The following is a 23,791-nucleotide window of genomic DNA, read 5'->3' as shown; positions in this document are numbered from 1 at the left end:
TAGAGGCCCGATGCACAAAATTCATGCAAGAGCCTTGGCCCCTACCACCTCTGCAGCTTTGTCCGGAAGGAAGTATGTCCAGTCTAATTAGCATATTACACTTTTATTATTACAGATTGTCTTTCAATCATCAAAGGATATCATTCTTCTATATTATAGATTCCAACATTATAGATTGCAAACCTAATGCCAATATCTTTTCTTTTTTCACTTGAAAGTAATTAGATTTATGTATTTGTTGGTTGGTTTTCTGATTTCTTTGGGGAAGCTTGTAAGATTTCCTGAGCATCCTTAGAGTTCAGAACTTTACTGTGATATACTTTGTATGTCTTTTATCACTTGAACTGTCCAAACTTGGGAGTCTTCTCAGTTGGCAGACTAAGATATTTGTCAGGAAAATGTTTATTATTTCTTCAATTATTACTTTTCCATCTACTTTCCCCCACCCCCTCATTTTCTCTTATAATTGGTGTCTCTCTATTTTTCTTCTATGCTTTAAAATATTTGTTTAGCTTGACCTTCCAGGTCAATAATTTCATCTCAACTAAGATCATCCTTTGCCTTTAAATTTTGAGTGAAAAGTTATGAAATGTGTGTGCACACATATGCACATACAGTACTTTTAACCATCTTAAAGACTTAAACTTTTTATTATTATTATTATTATTATTATTATTTATTATTATTATTAAATACGTCTCTTTTTATCCTTTACATTATATTTCACTTAATACTATGTATAGGGCATGGATACAAAAGTTCATATGTCAGCTGATAGTCTAGTGAGAGGATAAAATAGCCTGGTTTCATCCAATGAGTCTGAAATTGCATTTTATATAGTAGCATTTTATTTATTTTCTAAATTTTATATCAAAAGATGTTAAGCCAGAGGTGTGCATTGAAACCTCACATAGGGTTGTGACCAGCTCTCTTCACGAAGAAAGTGGTGAGCTGATATCATTTATGCCCAAAGTGTCAAATCCAGAACATGCTTTTTAAAAATCACTGGTAACATTATCCCACAGGAATCACAAAATTAAGTTATAGTCCAGAAAATTTATTTTCTCTCTAAAAGGAAACATAATGTTTCTCAAAAATTTGAACAGCATGATTTGAGATAGGTAAGGAAAAAATGTAAAAGATTCTTGGCAGGTGTGGAGAGTTGTGGGTGGAGATTAAGGAGAATTTGTTGTACCTTTTTGTGTGCCACCAGCATCCCTCCCACGGCTCTTTGTCTTGGGTTACACTCAGAGAACTTCATATGCCATTTCCGATTTCTTTGTGTCCTTATATTTTGGGGGCTTTTAAAAAAAATCTTCTCATTTAACAGTTATCTTTAATTAACTGAAAGTAAGAGGATAATTATAGTTGTATTCTGTAATCTTATACTTGAGCCTCCCTCATAATCTCCTAAAATACAACGAACTGGCAATACACTGCTTCTTGGTGATATCCAAGTGACTTAGCATCTAGAAGAAACTAGAATTGTTGAAGAGGGCTGGCAGTCCCCAATCTATAAGGTCAGTTGACTGATATACACAATACATGATCTTACACAAGAAAAATTGTCAATGATGGTTAGGCTGCCCTTCATTCTCAAGTAAGCCTAGCTGGGATAATATGGTTCATCTCCTTAACAGCCTGCATGATCTGGGTAAATGCTCCAAGGCAGAAAGTGGGATATAGAGAACGTATTTTCTCTTCATCGTAGTGGCTGCTACCCAGTGTGGCAGCAGCAAGAAGACCTACCATGTGGCCATCTATTCTTAAAGCTTAGGTTGCCAGAAAAGTAAACTTAACATCTTTCACTTCAGCTCCATCAGTTACTGGAGTTCTTCGTAAATATTTAGGACTCATCATTATTGTTGAGTGCCATTGGACCAGACAATCCCACCTACTGAACATCAGTGGTGATGATTTGCAGGAAGCAGAAATCAAAGACAAAGCAGTTTGGTATTTTCACTTCTTAATATGGCAAGCCTTTTTCACTTTTATTAAGAAACCCTAGAGCCACTTAAAAGCAAAAATATATAAACACCAACAAAAATCCTGGACAGAGTTTAGCTCCCCAGTAACATATTAGGAAATTTCCATTACAATCCTAGTTGTCTTTGGAAATGCCAGTCAGTGTCATATGGATGATGGCAAGGCACTTCACTTTATGTGAAAAAAATTCTTCCAACACCGTGCAACACAAATTGAGACTTTTTCCTCAAAGAGTGGTAAGAAATAAAAAGAAAATTAAAGTCTGGCTTATCAGTGATTCTATAATATGACAAAGAAACAATAAAATAAAACATTTCCCTTAATGATTACAGGAAAGGGGGAAACTTCACTACACTACAGGGAAGCACTTATGCCAGGAAAAGCAGAGTCCCAAGAACCTAAAGATCACAAGTGAAGGGGGGGGGGGGGAAGAAAGAACAAACCTGACAACAAAAGCTAAGGGAAAGGGAGAGTGAGAGTGATTAAGCAATGCAGGAAACACAAAAGCACATGTAAAGCAAGATTTTCTCAGAGTAATTACCCGAGGTTTAAACTTCCAATAAACAATTCCTATGGCAACCTCACTTTGCAGAGACCATGCTTTTAAAATAGTCATGTTCAGTAACCTTTATCATATGATTTAAAATACTTGTTCTTCTCCTTGTAAACAATAAGCAAACAAAAATGTGAAAAACCTTAAGCCATTGTTGTGGCCTGCCCAGATCCTACAGAAAGGATAAATCTGCAAATCTTGAGAGGAGTTTTTCTAGTCTCCAAGCAGAAGGAAAAAGTCAATGGTTTTCTACCTGTTTTTTTTTTCCCTCCATATTATTGAGATTACAGGTTTCAATAGGTTTATTAAGTTGAATGCTTGTTAATAAAGAGATGAAACTTGGCTTTTGAATAACTCTAGTTAACAAAAGCAGCCCAGTCAGTCCTCAGATGTGAATCATCTCATCAAAGTCAAGATTCCATTATAGTTGGATCAGGGCATTCAAGCTGTTCTTTAACTGAGCTACATGATCTTTCTGTCCTGCTGTCCTGGATGGCATGCCATTTCTGGTATCAAAATCTACAACGGCCTGAAGAAAATGAATAAACTTACAGTTATATCAGTCTGAGGCACACAGGGAGGGATCAGGGTTGTCTCAGCCAATTCCTATACAGTGCCAGAACCCATATGTTTAACAGTGAGTATTTCTCAAATATTCTGCTCTCTCTCTTATGATTAGTGAGCATTTGGTCCCCTCTAAAACATCCATAGAGACATTTGATCTGCACAGTTAGTAAAAATCTCACTCTTCTGCAACATTCAAATGCCTACCCCTCTACCTAACCCATGTGCTGTTACCATCTAGGCTACCAAGGCCAGAAGAGTTGTTATTGACAATACAGCCACAACACAGTTATTGGACCAATAAAACATGATGGTGTTTTTATGGATTAATCCTGTTAACCAAAAGTATAAATAAATCCTATATTTGAACTCAAGAGGCAGTCTGTGAGCAGAAGGTGACCTGCCGGTGGGGGTATTAGGCCCTAAAGCCAATTTCCAGAGATTGGGAAGTCACCCTTTCTTAGGAGCTAAACAGCCAGCCAGTATGGCTCATTGGTCAGCCAAACAAGGGCCTGAGGAACAGCTGAAAATAGTCACTTGAACAAGGGTTGGGATCCAGTGACCAACTTAAAATGATCATATGGCAAGTGGTCAAAGGATAGGGGACAGGTGGACAGCTGGAAGTGCTGAGGTGACCAAGGATATCGGCAGAACTGATGTTTACCTGGGCCATGAGACAGGGCCTAAGTCCTTCTTATGGGAGAAGAAAGATTGAGTGATACAGGAGGAAGGTGGTCCAGGTAAAGACAGCTCAGCATCTCTGCAATGTGGACGGTCACGAAAAGCATAATATGCTTGACGTGTGAGAAGCAGAGCAGAATAGAGATGGAGTAATATGGCTTTCAATCCTCATCTATAACATATATATTTTTATTTTAAAGGTTTTTATGATGATTTAATCATATATGTTAAGTGCACCTAGCATATGTCAGAAAAGAAAAGTTACTGATATTGAATTATACTGTGAAGTCAGACTCAGCAAATAGACTTATATTAGTCAATCCAGGCAAATGGATTTACTTAAATTAACCTTCAGCTGTAATAATGTGGTTGAGCACAATCTTTTAAGTCTTGATTTATTTTCCTTATTGTCCACAAATCTGATTTTTTTTTTTAGTCTGATTTTAATGACATTTTAGTTACTAACCTCTATTGCCTGTCTAGTGTTTTAAACTCTCAAAAAGTAAATTAAATTGTTCTGGAAGGATTTGCTCTTCACAAAGCTTTATTGATTGCCATTCAGCACTTCATAATTTCCTGTGTGATTATAGAGTATTCGATGATTTGTTCCAGAAACTCCACACATAGCAAATTATTCAGCCTCATCTGTAATTTCTAGGATGAACATTTACTCACTTTTAAAAAGAGAACAGCCCGTTTTTATCTTTAGGGCTTTTGCTCTTCTGAAAGAATCTTCTAAAATGACAGTTTAGCATCTCTGCAATGTCATTCAAGATATTTCTATAGGAGATTGTATGATACTACCACCTAACCAGGGCCTGTATCCAAAAGATGCAATGCAGTGTGTTTCGGGGAGGGAAGAAGTGGTGGTCATCGGACCAAATATGAAATCCCTATGTATGTACTTGTCTCTTTAGCATAAAAATGTTTTAATGTTTTAGTATTTCATTGATTGCCCATCTACTTACAATCATGGGGCAAAAACAAACAACAACAAAAAAAAACATAATATAAGGAAAACTTTTTTTATTCTTATTGGTCTTTGTGGTATGTTTTAGCTCAGAACTTTATTAAAATACATCTGCATTTGAATACATATTCTTTCATCTGACAGTCATTTATTGAGGAGCCTTAAATGCAAACAGTGTGCTGGGTCCTTGGGAAAAAAAAACAACACACACACACTCACACTCACACACACACACACACACACACACACACACACAAATTTACTGCTTTTAACTAACATGAAAGTAGAAATTCCCTATCAGTGATTTTTTTTAAAGAACATTTAATCGTGTGATCATTTTTAATTTGAAGTTATATGTAATTTGTTTGCATTCCTTCTATGAACATTCATTGAGGGTCAAAAGTAAATCAGTCTTGGACTACACATCTTTTATAGGCTTTTACTCAAGAGTTTGGGTACTATCTCCAAAAGGGTATCAAAGAGCTGAGGTTATGAAATTTACATTTGTTTCTACTTCTGAGGATCATTTTGCTTGTAAGTTCTGTTTTCTATTAAATGATGTGGCAGCCTCAGTGTATTGTAGTTTCTGCTGCTAATGTTGTTCTTATTTGGACCTGAAGTTCATGCATAACTGAATCATAATTGGAGACCTGCTCCCTTGCATTGGACTACCATAGATTCTAAATTCACAAACAGTTGCATGGTTAGGAGCATCTGGCATTTTCACACAGAATCATACATTTTTTCATTTCAAAAAAAATCTCTGCAGATTTTCAATCTTTGTCTTTGTGTTTATATGAGCTATAACCTTAAAGTAATTTTATCTTTTACTTCTTTAATTTAAATGTAACTAACATATGTTATAGTGTCTTACCAATAAGCACTGTATATTAACACGGGTAATTTTTTCAATATTGAGGATATCTCCATCCCCTCATTTTTTTTTGCATCATCAGTATCATTAGATGTAAAGTGTAGAAGATTTGGCCAAATCTGCAATGACAAGTCTCTACCTTAGTGACTAAAGCATTGTCATAAAATTCAAGTACAAAAAAGTCAAGCCAATTAAGTTTCCAGTCATTTAGTTTCTTTCTAGTTGTGCGATATTTCTCTACATCTCAAGTGAATTGATACATTTCAAACTTGTCCCCCCTTGCAATTTTTATGTCATTCACATTTATTTCAAGGGTTTCTTTTGTTAGAAAAAAAAATGTGCAGAACAGAAAAGAGTCATCTTTTTGTAATTGTTATTAATTCTCATCCAAGGATATTTTTCCATAGATTTTTAGAGAGAGTGGAAAGGAGTGGGAGGAACATAGAGAGAATCAATGTGAGAGAGATACATCAATTGGTTGCTTTCCACACGTATGCTGGCCAGTGCCAGGAATCGAGCCTGCAACTAAGCCACATGCAGCTGACTAAAATTGAATCCAGGACCTTTCATTTTGTGGTCCAGTGCTCTAGTCACTGAGTCAACCCTCTAGAACAAGTCATCTTTTATTATTAAGAAGTTTATTCATTCTAGAGATACATTTCAAAAACAGACTATGCACAGTGTGCCCCACCAGCACAACCAAGGGTTCAGAGAGCCTGAGGGAGGGCTGGTGAATGATGAAGAACACACAAAGAGAATAAGCTGGGTGTAGGTGGATCTTCTGTGCCTGGCTGAGCCCACAGAACAGATCCAGACTGCAAAGCTGATGCTATATTTATAGTCAGGGGTAAACAAGGTAATTTACAATGTTCTTGTAAGTTTCACTTGTTTTGGAAGCACTTGCTGCCCCTCCCTCAGCCCATTAGCTACCCAGGAAAGATCTAGGAAGCAATCACAAGGCCAAGCTTAATTATGCTTAGAGGGCTATGCCCTCCAAGCTGGGACTTGTTTGCATCTTTGCCAACAGGTCAGTCTGAGGCTTACCCCTATAACCACTAACAACAGCACAGTGCTAAACAATGAAGGAAAGTATAGTGGATAAGAAGTATACAATCTTTTCCATATGGAACATAGGACCTAGTGAAATCCACAGAAAAATAAAAAGATGTGTCATACACAGATCAGGGATTGATGTGTGGGGTTCCCAGGAGCTCAAAGAAAGAGTGAAGATGTGTGTGTGTGTGTGTGTGTGTGTGTGTGTGTGTGTGTGTGTGTATTCATGCATATACACACACACACATACATGCACACACACACACCACACACATACACATTTAGATAGATAGATAGATAGATAGATAGATAGATAGATAGATTTTTTTTTTAATTTTTATTCCTGGTGTGCTTTTTCAGGATTCAGAATTTACAATGTTGAAATAATTTAAGATCAGAAATCTATCATCTAAAACTGCCTTTCTATAAAATTCACATTCTAAAACATATTTAATATTATAATGGTATTCACGTGTATATACATGCTGCCACCTACACCATTTTTAAATGTTTTCTTTCCAAGCATAATGTCAATTTCATAAAAACTTTACTTTATAGAAAGATCTTTCCATACACACGATCTGTTATATGCACATTGATACTAGTTTTTAGTTCACAAGTGCATGAAAAATTCAAATATAGACAAATGAGGCATCAACCTATGTAATTGATTATTTTTAATTATTATATTTTATGTGAGAGACTTATTCAATAAAGGGGCTCATTACTATAATTACACAACACCTTTCCAGCAGAAATGACATTCATCAAGCCCTGCTCACTGAACCATGATTTTGTGCTTTATATTCATATATTTTTAAAAGGTGTTGTATTGATTCTTTAGAGCGAGAGAGGAAAGGAGAGGGAAACAGAAAGAGAAATATTAATGCAAGAATGAAACGCTGATTGGCTGCTTCTAGCACCTGGATCAAGCTTGAAACCGGGACATATGCCCAAACTGGGAATTGAACCAGCAACCCTTCAGTACACAGGATAATGCTCAACCAACTTGGCCACACTGGCCATGGCTATGATTATATATTTATAAATATTTTCCCATTATTATCAATCCATTCATATTTTAATTGAGTGAGAAAATAAAAATAGGGCCTTTATACATTTTCTCAGTTAGAAACAGAAATGTATTGTTAGCAACTCCAAATCAGAAAAGTTAGTCTAATACTTAATAGTATTTGTTGTTTTCTTTCTCAAATAAATATTAATGGCTTCATTTTAAAGTGAAATTGCTATTTTTATACCTAAGCACTGCACCACTCCAAAAGAATCTGATATTCCCTAATAAATCTGTGGCTACTCCCAGGTGTTTGAATAAATTGAATTAATAACCTAGTTAATTGAAAGTTATGATAGGGCCCTGGTTTTAAGGAATCAGTAAATGTATAATATAAATACTTATAACCATACTGGCTTTAATGACTTAGTAAAGCTCATTGATCTTTTTTAGTGTTTCAGGGTTGTTATTCTGGAAATAAATTAGGCATATATAGATAGAATAAAGAAAAATTGTTTAGTGCTATCAAGATGTAAGAATGTAAGTAATGTAAGATATCAGTAATATTGTAGGATATAGAATAAAGAAGAACTTATATGTGAGTAAAACAAATCTTTCAGGTCAAGCAGACAATATTTTATTACAGTATTGTATGCAAAATGCTTTTTTAATACTGTTAACGAGTGACATCTTTTCCATTGTTTTGTTTGTTTTTGTTGTTGCTGTTGTTGTTTTAGAGAAAGAGTGAAAGGGAGGGGAGTGAGAGAGAGAAAAACATCACATCAATTGGTTACCTCTTGCAGCCAGGGATCAAGCCTGAAACCCAGGTACATGCCCTTGACTGGAAATCAAACCCACAACCCTTCCATGCTCAGGTCAATTCTCTAACCATTGCACAGCACCAGCCAGAACAAACCTAGTGACATTTTACATAGATACCATGATGTAGTGAAAAGGTATGAACACTGAGTTATAATCATAATTCTGCAGTTATTATCTTGGTAATCTTAGACAACCTAATTTCAATGAACCTCTAATTTCTTATTTGTAAAAGAAATAATAATACCTACCTATGAGGACTAATTTTAAGAATAAGTTTAAAATATTTATATACCATCTCAACACATGATCAAGGAGCTAAATAAATTAATAAATATTTATAGGATATGAAATACACAATTGACCAGTTTTATGTAATAGTCATTTATACAGTTCTTCACTCAGTGACCAGAGGTTACACATTCTGATTTAAGAACACATGAATGATTTATAAAACATGACCACTTACTGTGTCACAAATAAATTCTAAATATAAACCAAATTAATATCCCAAAGAAGAAATTATTTAACCAAAATGTAATAAAATTAGGAACCAAATAATAACCACAATAAATACCCACACATTTGAAAATTTTAAAACCAATCCTAAATAACTGAGGGAGTATAGAAGAAACCACAATGGAAATAAAAATTATTTAGACCTGCAAAATAATGAATATGATATGTGTCAAATTTATGAGAATTAGCTAATGGCATTTTTAAATATATATATTTTATAGATTATTTTACAGAGGAGTGGAGAGGGATAGAGAGTTAGAAACGTTGATGAGAGAGAACGTTGATCAGCTGCCTCCTGCACATCCCCTATTGGAGATGTGCCCGCAACCAAGGTGCATGCCCTTGACCAGATCAAGTCTAGGACCCTTCAGTCTGCAGGTTGATGATCTATCCATTGATCCAAACCAGTTAGAGCTAAAGGCATTTTTTAGAGGGAAAATATAGCTTTGTATATTTAGTAAATATAGAAAGGCTGATAATATTCCAAGTATTCAACCAAGTATTTAGAATAATATCAACCATGAAAACAGCAGAAGAATAGGTAAAAGCAGATATTAGTCAAATGAGGAAAAAAAGCAATAAATAATATCAATAAAACTAAAATTCTGTTTCTTGAAAAGACTAATAAAAGTTATAAATCTGTGTCATAATCAACAACAAAAATTAAGGAGCCTTAAGTTTAAAAGTGATTTAAAAAAAGTGCTATCGAGATCTAAGAATGTAAGTAATGTAAGATATCAGTAATATTGTTCTCACAAGTCATTCCTGAGCAAACTACATAAAAACATGCTTTGGTTAACCAAAATAAACTCCAAAAATGACCCTAAGTAAGACATTGACATAAGAAGTAGCAGTAAGCATTCAAGATATAATTAAATGACTACATGAGAATTAAAGTGAAGAATAAAATATGTAACAGCTATTTGCTCTGCTAATATGAGCACAGTACTTATTGTATATCCAAATAAGAGAAGAGAATGGGGAAAAATATATACAAACACCTTTAAAATATTCCTTAATTTTATTTTTGTTTTAGAATAGGTATTGTAATTCTGAGATACTGTCTATGAAATGTGAAATAAAAATAATGAGTAATTATGAGACAATCTAATTCTGTCATCCTCTATGTCCTTGATAATCAAGAGTCTTAATGGGGTGGGGAGGAGATGCAGATGTCATATAGAAGAGATTAGGTAAAAACTTTGTGTCCTGAATTTGAAATGAAAATATCAGATTCATTTTAGACAAAATCCTCAAAACAATGAGTAACTGCAGCAATAAGTGTCATTGAAGTCTAGATTGTGACATTGAAACACCGTTTCTCAATAAATAAACCAGGGCTTCTCAGCGAAAGTTGTTGATTTGGGATAGGACACTTAGAAGAGGAGTTTGGGACAGCTTGTTGTATCTGACAGCAAGGGAGCTTTGCCAAAGACTACTAGAGTCTCACCAAAAGAACCTCTGGGCCAACTTGACAAAGCTCTCCACTAGCACAATTGGGATCATTTGACCTACCATAACATCTGATTGTAATGGATTGAAACCAATGAAGTATGTTTAAATCTTTGAGTTCATAATGACATTTTATAATTATAATTGGTCATCTTAAGAGGCTGATAGAAAACCAATTAATTACATAATATTAAGTAAAGGTAAAAAAACAAAACAAAACACATTTATCTTGCCTTTTCCATATGAATTATACTAATGACCAACCAAACAATACATGAAGAGAAATACTTTGTTATAAAAGTATTTTAACTAATAAATGTAAGAGGAATGTTTTTACAAACTGCACGAATCAATGATCTAAGCAATGAGCATCAGTACTATTAACATCACAAATAGAGAGACAACCAGACATTATGTGTCTGCCTATGAAGTACTATGACTTCACCTATGGCCTTGCCAAAGGGATCACATCTGAGTCTGATGAAACTCTGTATTCAGCTGTCAACCTAAAGGAAATACAGAAGACAGATGAATATGTGATCTATACCATGAATGTGCACCTAGCAAAATTCAGACTTCCAAAAACTACAGGTTAAATGGCTCAGGATCTTCAACTGTAAACTGAGAAAATTGAGAATCTGGATTTAAATATGTAAAAGACATTGCAAACAAAACAGCTAGATCTATTCATTGCTGTTTCCTTCAGCTCCTAATTATTTAACCACTAACTCTATGCAAATTGATTTGAACTCCCAGGCTCTTCTGGAAACATCTTTTAAATTAAAATTTTAAGACAAAAAAGGTTATCTCTGAATGTTTGGACATTTAAATTTAATTTATATTTTATAATTAACTTAGCAAAGAATGATTATCTTGTGGAATTGAATGTATTCGGTTTACAAACAGAATAAAACCACCAAAAAAGAGTTTTTTCAACTAATCTTTTTTTTCTATGCAAATTCTATGTAAAAATGTCACCCATACCCTTCCTTTTGAGTCCTACATCCTTGATATGCTTATAAACAGAATGAACAACTGCTGACACCTTTCCGAGCTGTAAATTTACAATTTCAGGTTTAGAATTACTATTATGAAATACATTTCTGTATTCCTTAAGTGTTTTTGATCATTTCAGGTGCCTGTTAGTGTCTTTTAGAACCAGGAGAGGGCACTGCAGAGCAGTGTAGCTCTAAGTACTTGTGACAAAATTAGAAAATGTCCTTTACTAAAAGATATGTGCAAAGCTATACTACAGAAACAAGAAAAACTGAAGGAATAACCAGATAATCAATATAGGCCTTTTTATTTACTACAAAACAGAAAAAATAAAATATTTAAATATGTATCTAGGCTATCAAATGGAGATATATAGATGATAGTAGATGGATAGAGAAATATAGATGTAGAAATAGGTATCTCCTTTCAAGAACATCCCAAAGCTAAATCTGTATCTCCTACTACAATATTTTTTTCACTGCTTCTGCTGTTTGTGATAAAACCAGTTCTCAAATACTCCCTGGTACAGATTTAGAGTATATTTTGTTTTAATATATTTTTATTGGTTTTAGAGAGGAAGGGAGAGAGATAGAGAGCTAGAAACGTCGATGAGAGAGAAACATCGACCAGCTGCTTCTTGCACACCCCCTACCAGGGATGTGCCTGCAACCAATGTACATGCTCTTGACCGGAATCGAACCTGGGACCTTTCAGTCTGCAGACCGACGCTCTACCACTGAACCAAACCAGTTTCAGCTAGAGAATATTTTGTTTTAATCCGTTCAAGTTTAGGACAAGGGATATTCAATACAGAAATAATTTTAGAAACAATGTAATAAATATTATTCCCAGTTTCTGCAAAGGTTTTTCTAAACATAAAGAACACTGTTTTAAGTATCAGCTGCTCAATTGCAGGGCAGTAGATAGGTGATTGAATTCAGACCATCGCCTTACACTAGGGAAAGATAACAAAGGCATGTCATTGTCTTGTGGAGATGAAATAAGAGTAAGCGGACTCTAAGACTTCTAAAACTTGCTGTCCCAGGGTCCCTGTGGCCTAGGCCTTTCTTATGACTATGTGCACTTAGGTATGGAAAGAGCAGAAGTGCCACCATGATGGGACTATTCAGCTGTGTGTTCTGTTTCCAAAATGTCTCCAAACAGCATTCCTTAGATGTGTTGTCTACGCAAGGAAGTTAAATCAATGCCAGAAGTCACATCTTTAGGAGAAGAGAAAATATTTTAAAAAGTTTCATTATATATCATGGTAAACAGCCTTCTGTGTGCTACCCTGAGTATGTAATTTCTTAAAAAAATCTGATATCTACTTTTATCTCCTTGTCTATATGAATTTATTCTCCTGATTATGCTACCAAGCCAATTCAGTTTTCATTATTGAATGAAATGAGTGCCATCTTTCCACGTGTAAGAAATTTTGCCTATATGTTCAATGATCTTTCCCTTTATTAGAGATTTTCTGTGAAATATGAAAATTGTATTGTTAGTTATAATGTTATCTAGGTTGTCAGTTGTGCCTGAAAAGACCAATTTATGAGCACCAGTTCTCCCCTAGCTATAGTCATATGGACATATTGGTTGACAGTACAATATTTGTTTACAGATGTGTTTGCAAATTGGAGCTCTGTGACTTTGCATCTCAAATTACCTAACTCTTGTTTCAAAGAAACTAGATGGTCTATTTTTACTGAATCCAGAATTGTTCTGTCTCCTGCTTTTCCTTTCCTTCCCTCAACTTTGTTTGAAGCACAGTATGTCTTGCAGTGTTTCTTCCACTTGCCTTGCTTAAAGACTCACCTAGCTCAGCATTTACAGTGTGCACCGAATTAATTTGCCCAATGAATGCATTTTCAACTTCAGTTCCTTACTCACAGCTTCTTTGGCCTATAGAAATCTTAACTATCCTTTAAGACCCACCATAATTTCCACTTCTCCAAGTGGAAATTAGTTTTTGCTTACTATTTTAAGCACATCTAGTTCCTCCCCACCAAAAGTCCTACAACCCCTCTCATCTTTTCTACCGTGCTTATTGCCTCACACTTTGCTGTCTACTACATCCTGCTTTTTACTGATTATCTCATATGTGATAGCCTTGCCTCTGTAACTAGCGATTTTTTGTTTGTTTTGTTTTTTAATTTTACTATAGTAAGCAAAAACTCTGATTCCTAGTACCCTATATCTCCAATAGTTTATCTCATAAGTGCCCAGGAAATCTAATCTAAACAAAATGACCAGCTCATTATCCAAGTATTATCTTTGGTCTGACTACTGGAGTTACACTTTCTAGTGACTATGGTGAGTCTCTCTCAGGATGGTGTGTTGCTTTGTCCTTTTCTCTGCCTGGCTCCCTATATACCTGTCACCATCTGACTTCTGCAGCTATCAGGCCGAGCTCAGGGAATGCATCTTCTAGTTTTTAGTCAGCCTCTAGTATTTTTCGTTTTGGTCCTTTTCCCTGGAATAATTTCATTATCAATATCTTGGAAGATACCTCAGAAACTATTCTTATTTCTCCCCATCATTATCATTCAGATTAGTATTGAGCATCAGGCCAAAAACCTGACAAAGATGCAATATTGAAGAGAGAACGTTTTATTGAACAATGGCAACAAGGAGTCCCATATTGATTTCAGTGTTAACTTCTTTGGAAACTGAATAGCCTATCAAAGTGACATTATTACTAGTGAGCATAGCCAATGCATCTTTCCCGCCAATGCATCTTTCCCATAACTGGACAAGCTTGTTTGCAGTTCTGCCTAAAAAAAGTAAAAGTAGAAAATAAAACTAAATGATAGAATCAATTGTATGATGATGCTCTTTATTGATTTTCCTTTTTAAAGAGACAGAGAAAAGGAGAGAGAGAGAGAGAGAGAGAGAGAGAGAGAGAGAGAGAGAGAGAGAGAGAGAACACTGATCTATTGTTTTTTCACTTATTGATGCATTCATTGGTTAATTCTTCTACGTGGCCTGACCGGAGATGGAACCTGCAACCTTGGTGTATTGGATAATGCTCTAACCCACTGACCTACTGGGCCAGGGATGATGATGCTTTTGAAAAACTTAATGTTTCATGTTTTAATAGTGTTACCTATTTAATATATGTAATGAATTATCATGCTCATAATTTTACAGCTTCGCAAGTCTGTTTTCAGCATCAGGGCAAGGAATCTTCTAGAAAAGGAGACCGCAGTCACTAAGATCTTAAGGTAACAATGTGTTTAAACACAGTGGGATTGTATTAAGCAAAAAAGAGCTTTTCTAATGAACTACTTTTCCGAGTATCAATATATGCTTTCTGCTAGAAAGTAGGTTTAGTTAACTATTTACTTATAAACAATGTCAAATACCTCACTAACATTTTTCCTGAAACAGTAATATTTTACTAGCTCAATTGGCCATTTATTTTATTTTCATGTACTTAACCACAAATTATAATTATAAACTTTTACAAAAAGATGAAAATACTTTTATTCCTACAAGTGAGGTCTTTTTTGATAACCAAAGTACTAATCATAATCTAAGGGGAAAATAGTAAAAGGGTAAGCTTTTTAAAAGTAACTGTGATTTATTGATTTTTTAAAGAATCAATTGATTTAAAATCTATAAGAATTAAAAGTATATTCATTTTAGAATGCTTATAAGACATAGAATTAAATGCTGAAATCTAAAATCTTCCTTGAAGTGAAATATTAGAAAGTAAAATTAAGCCACCCACTTGAGAGTATTTTATAAGACTATGTTATAATATAAAGTAATATGATCATTATAAAAATTCATAAGCACTTGTGAGTTATTGGTACATAACAACACAGTTAAATATTGGGAGTTGAGGGTAGAATGACTGAGAAGGTAAATGGGTAAATGTATATCAGAAAGCCCTCTTTAAGCTTGTTTGAAGGTAAAGAAATTAGAATTCCTTCTACTCTAACCTCATTAATAGGAACAATCATTAAAGCATTTTCACCAGAATATAGATCACTGTAACTTGTATAACTGTAATTTAAAAATAAAGTGAATATGTGATTTGAGAAACTATTCCAACTTTTTAATAGTACCTGAAATTTGTATGCCAAAATCAGTTCTAAATATTCAATATATTTATTCTTTATGTTAGCTGGTGATTCATGCACAGGGTTGAATATGTATTGGAGTACCTTTTATGAAATGAGAATAAATATCTCTGGGGCTTCTATAGTATCATCATAGAATACGATGAGATGAATTTAAAAGGTCTTATTGAAATAGGAAAAGGAAAGCTTCTAAGTAAATTTATAACAACCTGTGTCCCAACTTCCATTTGCTTCCAACTGGCTCAATTCTGGCATTACCATCAATAACACCATGAGGCCAGCCTTGAACATCATGTGGTACTACAGGGTTTTTATCAAGCTGTAACTAGACAAGTTCATGGCCAGGCCAATCTCTAGGATCTTGAAGACTCTCCCCCACTCACACAAAGCAGATCATGTGCTGGACCAGCCCTGCAGGAGTGTCAGTGTGCTCCTGAGGAAGATGATTCTGCCTCAACCAGAAATGGCCTACAAGGAGATTGTGATACTCTGGATTTAGAATCTACCTGCAAAAGTAGGAACCAAAACAACCTTATTCACCTGTCCAGAAAAACTGCCTTTCAACTGATGTGAATTTTCCCTAGGGGTTCCCAGAGACTTTCGGAGTATGGGTAGACAGGGACACTTGGAAGGAAGCAGTGTCTTCCAGAGCCCCACTTTCCTCTGAACTCATTCTTAAATTTGATCTCACACTTTTTCTTTTCCAGATCCCTTTCCTCATTCACCTCTCTCCCAGTTTACAATGGAAAGATGAAACTCTCACTCATCCATCTAAAAAAAAGGTGAAACTTTGTGTAGTGTATTGATCTGGAATGTAAAGTCCTTTGGGTTGCCAAATGCAGGGACTATTCCCACATGGCTCTCAGGAAGCACCTTATTGTACAGGTGACAAATTTCTGGAAAAACCTCCTTCCAAGAATTTATATACTTAAAAAGCCTTAGAAATAACTTGGTTGTCACAATGGGCTGTTATTTGAATTGAAAAATAAAGTCAATTTTTTTTTTTTTTTCTGAGAGATTTAGCTGATTGGTTTGGCAATGAAAAGGACTTCATAGGTGCCCAATGCCATAAAATTGAATGGATTGGATGGATGAGATTCTCCAAGGAAAGGAAAATTTAATTGCTGATTTGTAAATGTACCTAAGTGGTTTTAAAAAGAGAAAATTTATGGGGTACTTAAGCAAAATAGTTAAGACTATCAAGGATTAGGGGCACCCTCAGATTTGTGCAATAGTTTGAGGGGCACCCAGAGGCAACAATGTAGAATACTACAAGATGAGAAGGAGCTACTCAAGGCTACTTAAACTCTGCCATGCAGTTAATCTCACAACAGAAGAGGCCACAATTAGGGAAAAAAATTAAGATTTATTGTAAGAATGCATATTCAATCTTTAGAATAATCTTTTAGCTCTTTTCTACTATAAAACGTTTTCCTCACCTCTGCTACACTAGTCTGTGCAATAATTAAGGACAAGTGCAAAATGTCAAATGGATAGTTTCTTTGGTTGTATTTTTTTTTTTTACTAATGATAGAAGAATTCATAATAATAATATCATGCCTACATTATAATGTAAACAACCTATAAAATAGAAGGCCAAGAATAGATTGGCCCATGTCTGTGAGTTCATGGACATTTTTCTATGCTGTTTATTTATTTATTTATTTATTTATTTATTTATTTATTTATGAAACAACAACTAAAAAGAAAAAAAAAGAGAGAAATTAAAAATAAAGAAAAGAAAAAACATTTATAGTTATCTAGGGCAAACGATTGAAAAAACCCTTCAGAAGATGGGGAAGATAGAAAAGTTTCCAACACTCTTTCAGTGTCTTCACACTCTCTCCAGAGCCTCTCCTCTCCTAGGCTCTAGAAATTTATTTATTTTTAAATATGTTTTTATTTATTTCAGAAAGGAAGAAAGAGGAATAGAGAGATAGAAACATCAATGATGAGAGAGAATCATTGATTAGCTGCCTCCTGCACACCTCCTACTGGGATTGAGCTTCCAGGCATGTGCCCTTGACTGGAATCGAACCCAAGACCCTTCAGTCCACAGGCCAGCGCTCTATTCACTGAGACACACCAGCTAGGGCAAGACTTCTAGGAACTTAAAGATTGGAGGTGATGCTCTTAGAACAGCACCCACCACTCCCCACCACCACTCCAATCTTGGGTAACACAGAATATTGGACTTGGAGTTAGAAGACCTGGACTGTTGTCTGCTTCTGCTACTGTGTAATCTTGAGCAACTCACTTACCTGATCCTCAGTTTTCTCATCTGCCTTTGCCATGTATACTGCCCAAAATTGTGTCTGAGCAAAATGTTGATCAAGCAAAGTGAAATGTAATAGTTATTTCAGTCAAGGAAACCAACACATCAGCATGCTTACTAATCTCTCAGAAGGGATCGTTAGGGTGGATATTTTTAAGGTTTTGAGTTTGAATTTAAGTGCCTTTAGGCAAAGATATCTGATTGAGATTGGGCAGAAAATTCTTGATAAGCGTTTAGATCATTTCACTATATATACAAATATCAAATAATTATGTTGTATACCTAAACTAATATAATGTTATATGTCAATGAAATTTGTACACTCAGGGGCGCGGGCAGCCCGGCCTGTGCTCTGTTACAGTGTGGGAGCCCCGTGATTGATCGCCTCAAAGAGGTAGGCCAGAGCCAGGTGTCCCGGCTCCACACAGCAGAGGCGGGACCCCTGAAACCCCCAGGCAGGCCTCACTGCACAGAGCTGGAGGACTCCCAGACAGGTCTCACCTCGCAGAGGCTAGAATCCCAGGCAGGCTGCATGCTGCGCACAGAGTCAAGCCCAGCCCACCCACCTACACGCACCCACTGTGCGTGCAGCCATCTTGTGACAGCGTGAGAGCATCACGGTGTGAAGACTACTCAGGTTTTTATTAGTAAGGACTAGGGGCCCAATACACAAACTTGTTCACTGGGGATGGGGGGTCCCTCAGCCAAACCTGCCTCCTCTCAATACAGGGAGCCCTCAGGGGATTTCCTACTGATGGCTTAGGCCCACCCCCTAAGACGCAGTCTGGCCTCCCTTTGTGGGAGGCAACCGGGCTGATCAGGAGAAGGCACCAGTCCCATGACCAACTCCACTGCCAGTCACTGCAGCCACCAAGGTGTTTTTATCAACACCGGCTCCAGTCCCTTCACCAAGAAAAAATGACAACTTTATTTAGGCATTTTCAAGATGTCTTTTATAAGATATGCATTTCTTTCTTTCTTTCTTTCTTTCTTTCTTTCTTTCTTTCTTTCTTTCTTTCTTTCTTTCTTTCTTTCATCTTCATCTGAGAATATGTTTCCATTTACTTTTAGAGAATGTGAAGACAAAGGGAAAGACAGAGAGAAACATCAAAGTGAGAGGAACACTTTGATTGGTTGCCTCCTGCATGAGCCCTGATCTGGGCCCCAGCCAGGGAGGAGCCTGCAACCTAAGTGCATGCCCTTGATCAGAATCAACCCAGACCCTGCGGTCTGCAGGCGGAGGCATTATCCACTGAGTCAAACCGGCTAGGGCAGGATATGACATTTCTTAGCCCTCCAGCAGCAGACCTTCATTTTTTTTTCTCCAGGAGTGTGGTGGAACAACCTTAGATCACTTTTTGGATTCTTATTACCCAAGTTACTAAGAATATTACCAGTGGCATATAGGAAGCTTAGCCAATGTGCAGTCAGAAAAGGTGTTTCCTCTATAGTTCACACCAATCGCGGGCTGGGCCTTGCCCAGGCCGAAAGCCACTGGCCAAAGCTTTAGACCTCAGCGGGGGCTCTCCAGCTCTCTCCGACAGCCGGTTCCATCCCTGCCCAGGCAGAAAGCCTCTAGAGCAGGAGCGGAGCCCCAGCTCCCTGTGATCAATCGCAGGGCATTGGCTCCTGCTCCCGGCCCAGGCCTTACCTCACAGTGACCTGGGTGCCAGGATGTTCCTGGGAATTGGTGAAGTCACCTTTTCTACATGTAATCATCTTTAATTTGTATTCTTCTATGTATTTTTTTAATTAATTAATGCCTGGAGAAATAGAAATGAATTTCTGGACCTATTTGAGAACTCTTTAACAAGAAACAAAGGTGGGCCATTTTTACAAAACTCTAGAGTACAGTTGCATGCTTAAATGCAGTGACTCACTTGGCACAAATGGGCATCTGTATTGATTTTTTTCAAGGTGTAACCTGGAGAGTATTGCGGGAGACAAAATGTCCCACCACCTAATACATAAAATCCAAGGTTATTAAATTCACTGTTGTTATGATTTCGCTTATATGTGGAATCTTATGAACAAAATAAACTAACAAGCGAAATAGAAACAGATTCCTAGATACTGAGAAGAGGCTGACAGCTGTTAGAAGGGAGGATTGGAGGGCGAGGGGGAAAGGTGAAGGGATTAAGCAAAGGAAAAACTCATAGACACAGACAATGCTATGGTGATTATGAGAGGGAAAGGGGGTGAGGAAAGATAGAAGAAGGTAAAGGGGGGTTAAATGATTATGGAAGGAGACTTGACTGATTGTGATGAACACACAATATCACATATAATAGAATTGTACACCTGAAAACTAAATAAATTTTTAACCAATGTTACCCCAATAAACTTAATAAAAGCTTTAAAAAAATTCACTGTTGCTTTGACTTTGACTATACCATTCAGCTCCACTAAAGAAAGCTTCCTTCAAAAGGCAGTGGATGAAATCAAAACAAATAGCAGTGTGCTTTAAAACACATTACTTTTGCTACTCAGTTTGCTGTAATTCAAAACCTTGAAATTGATTTTTAAAAAATCTATTATCATTCCTACTAGGCTGAATGCATAGAGAAATGTCAAAATAAAATAAACATTTTGTATTCTTTTAAAAAGTTCCCTTCTTTTGTGGGGCGCCATCAAAATTCATTAATTAGGATAATATATTCATAACCTTTAAAAAATATGTTTTTATTGATTTAGAGAGAGAGTAAGGAAATAGTTGAGAGAGAGAGAAAGAGAGAAACATCAATGTGAGAAAGAAACATCCATTGGCTGCCTCTTTGTGCACCCAACCAGGAATGGAGCATGCAACCTGGGTATGTGCCCTGACTGGGAATCAAAACAGCGAACTTTAGATGCACCAGACAATTATCAATCCACTGAGCAACACCGGCCATGGATTCATAATCTTTTTGAATGCTCGGTTTAATATGATATTTGTATTCTGATATTTGGATCTATGACAAAATTTCCCTGGCCCTGTACTTGTATTAATAATTTTTAAATTATGAAGAATAGCCTTTAGTTGATGGCCACTTGTTATAAAAAATAAATTATAGTTAATGGCATATGTAGGGTTAGTTTTTCTCATCATTTTTTATAAACATGTATTTTTAAATATATCTTTATTGATTTCAGAGAGAAAGGGAGAGGAAAAGAGAGATGGAAACATCAATGATAAAAGAGAATCACTGATTGCCTGCCTCCTGCATGTCCCCCACTGGAGATCAAACCCACAACCCAGGCATGTGTCCCTGATCAGAATCAAATCTGGGACCCTTCAGTCTGCAGACTGACACTCTATCCACTGAGCCAAACCAGCTAAGGCTATAAATAGATTTTTATTGATATCAGAGAAGAAGGAAGAGGGAAGAGGGAAAGAGCGATAGAAACGTCAATGATGAGAATCATTGATCAACTGCCTCTTTCATGCCCCCTACTGGGAATCGCCCAAATCCCAGGCACCTACCTGTCCTTGACAAGATTGGGACCTGGGACCCTTCAGTCCTCAGGCCAACACTCTATCCACTGAACCAAACCAGCTAGGTCTCTCTTATCATTTTAAGAGAATGATTTTTATAGACAACTACAATTTATAACTTAATTGAAGGAAAAAATTATACATATTTTGCCTTTTTAACCAAACTTCCATTCAGGTTTTCCAAAAATTTATTGAGAAAAATAATTGACATAACATTATATTAGTTTCAAGTGAACAAAATGATGATTTGATATTTATATATTATAAAGTGACCACCACAATAAGTCTAGTTAACATCTATTACCATATATAATTAAATAATATATTCTGAGATTTTTTTTTTAGATAGTACCTGATTTGTAGTAATCAAAATGGGTTGCTTTTCTGAGCTAGTATCTGCTTTGTAGATTATTTTAAGATAAGCTCCAAAGTGACTGGAATATTGCTCTGGCTTGGGAGACCTGCTGTTAACTTTTATCCTAACAAATGTGGGAAGATATTTTAACAAGGTGTTCCTTTTACTACTTTGTCATTGGAGGGTAAAGTAATAAGTAATATAGAAAAATACATATCTGTGGGAAAATGGGTTCGTATGGTTTATGCAACATTAACAAATTTTTACTTTTATCACAATAAAACTGTTGTAATTTACAGTTTTCTGAGTCAGTGGTTGGGTTACAAATATTGAACTCCAATGAATGGTGTAGGGTTTCAGACATTTTACTTGCTGAATTTTAATAGATGCACTAAAGGCATGGTATTTCTACAAGTTAGTTTTTTTTGTTTGTTTGTTTTTTTGTTTTGTTTTGTTTTTGTGTTTTTTTTAATGTACCTACAGATGATAAGATATTAAAAGCTCCTTTTTATTTTTCAATCCACAATGGGATTTTGGTTGCCCCAGACATGGATTTGCATGTCTGTATATGAAAACATTTGTATTAATAATGCAAGGTTGGAAAGAACTAATTGGCTGTTGCTATTCAGGAGCCATAGTCATTTACGCAGGACTGGGCTGATTCACAAAAGAGTGGGGTTTTAACTACAATAAGAATGCAGCTTTTCCCTCATCTCATCAAGAGCCCATTACAGAGGAGCGCACCCATTCGTATCTGCCGTTGTCTCTACTTAGGACAATCACCTTGTCACTTCACTGGAATCAGGTAAGAGCCATTCCAGGAAATACTATCTATTTTCTTACACAGTTCATCCATAGTTTCACATAATTACCCCCGAAAGATTATTTTCCTGTAGTCTGTTGATGTGATTACACTATATCAGATAATATTTTACCATGTGCTACCTTGTGGAGCTCAAGATTTGAGTAAAATTCCTCAAATGTAATACTTTGCAAAGTTACATTGCACTTTTTTTTAAGATGGTAATTATATTTAATTATCATGTTATTTAACTTTTCTCTAATGGATGAAGATAATCTGAAGACTCACAGATCTCTCTTTTTCATTACAGAATATACAGGCTTTGCCAACACCTTTGTTCTGGAACATTAAGAAAGAAGACATGGAGAAAGCGAAGAAAGAAACCGAGGACCCCCTGCTACTGTTTCCATAAACAACTAGTGGTGTTTAAGGGCTAATAAAACTCCAAAGATCTCTCATATAACCATAATCTTTGGGCCAATTTAAAAATATTTTAGATGGAGAAATTTCAAGAAAAATAAAGACAATTTCTTACGATGGGGTTCTCTTCCCCCAGCCTCCATAAAAGATTATATATATATGGCTGTCATGTAAGGGGCAATTGAAATTCCACAGCACAAAGGCAATGCAAAGAAGAAGAAAAAAGAATCCATCTTTCATTTTTTTTCAAAGGTTTGGCAAGAAACCAGGGGTAATATTTTTGCAACTGGGAATGTGTGTTTGCTGAAGAATATTCCCACATTTGAATCATCATCAGGGGTCCTAGTCTTGTTTTACTTTCAAAGGTAGAGAGGGCATAACATTAACCCCAACTGGGAAAAGGAAAATGCCTCACTGTAATTCTCCTCCAGGGAGCAGGGATAAAGGGATTACATATGCCTGCATAATGGAGAATTTCCTCACTCAGACAAGACAAAAGACTTCATTATTTTTCACCAGACACTTGAAACCTTGTCCCTCCCAGCTCCAGAAGCCAACCAGGCAGACCTTTTTTGTTTTTTGTGTTTTTGTTTTTTTTTTAATTTTAAGCCACTAGATGGAATTTCTAGGAATTGGCCCTTCTAAGTACTTGCCATGATGAAGAGACAGAAGATGCTGAAGACCTTAATTCCAAGACTACATTGATCTTTCCCCTAAGAAAAGTGAGAGCATCCCTGAAGATCAGTGTGTTCTTTTCTGTGCCATTACCTTTGCTTTTTACTCTAGGCAGCAAATAAAGGAACACTTTCTTCCTGAAAACATATTTTTAAAATCTTTATGTGAGATTAAAAGGCATCTAAATTTAAATAGAAATTTTTAAGTGGCAAAATGTAACTT

General features: G+C 35.9%; 1 protein-coding gene across 4 annotated transcripts in view; it reads left to right on the top strand.

Annotated features, from left to right (window-relative positions):
• The window catches only part of NALCN (sodium leak channel, non-selective), a 264,733-nt gene that overhangs the window by 187,537 nt on the left and 53,405 nt on the right, over positions 1 to 23,791 (top strand). For 2 of the 4 annotated variants that reach the window (XM_045588772.1, XM_036457492.2), the window contains 2 exons: positions 14,630 to 14,703; positions 16,275 to 16,349. In XM_045588772.1, coding sequence (XP_045444728.1) covers positions 14,630 to 14,703; positions 16,275 to 16,349 — 149 coding nt within the window. Of the gene's footprint in view, positions 1 to 14,629; positions 14,704 to 16,274; positions 16,350 to 17,903; positions 17,908 to 22,394; positions 22,478 to 23,791 lie in introns of all 4 variants that reach the window. The other 2 variants (XM_036457498.2, XM_036457494.2) reach the window with 2 other exon arrangements.

This window comes from Pipistrellus kuhlii, unplaced genomic scaffold (assembly GCF_014108245.1).
Source record: "Pipistrellus kuhlii isolate mPipKuh1 unplaced genomic scaffold, mPipKuh1.p scaffold_m20_p_3, whole genome shotgun sequence".
Taxonomy (NCBI): domain Eukaryota; kingdom Metazoa; phylum Chordata; class Mammalia; order Chiroptera; family Vespertilionidae; genus Pipistrellus; species Pipistrellus kuhlii.
This window is presented reverse-complemented; position numbering and strand designations above follow the sequence as displayed.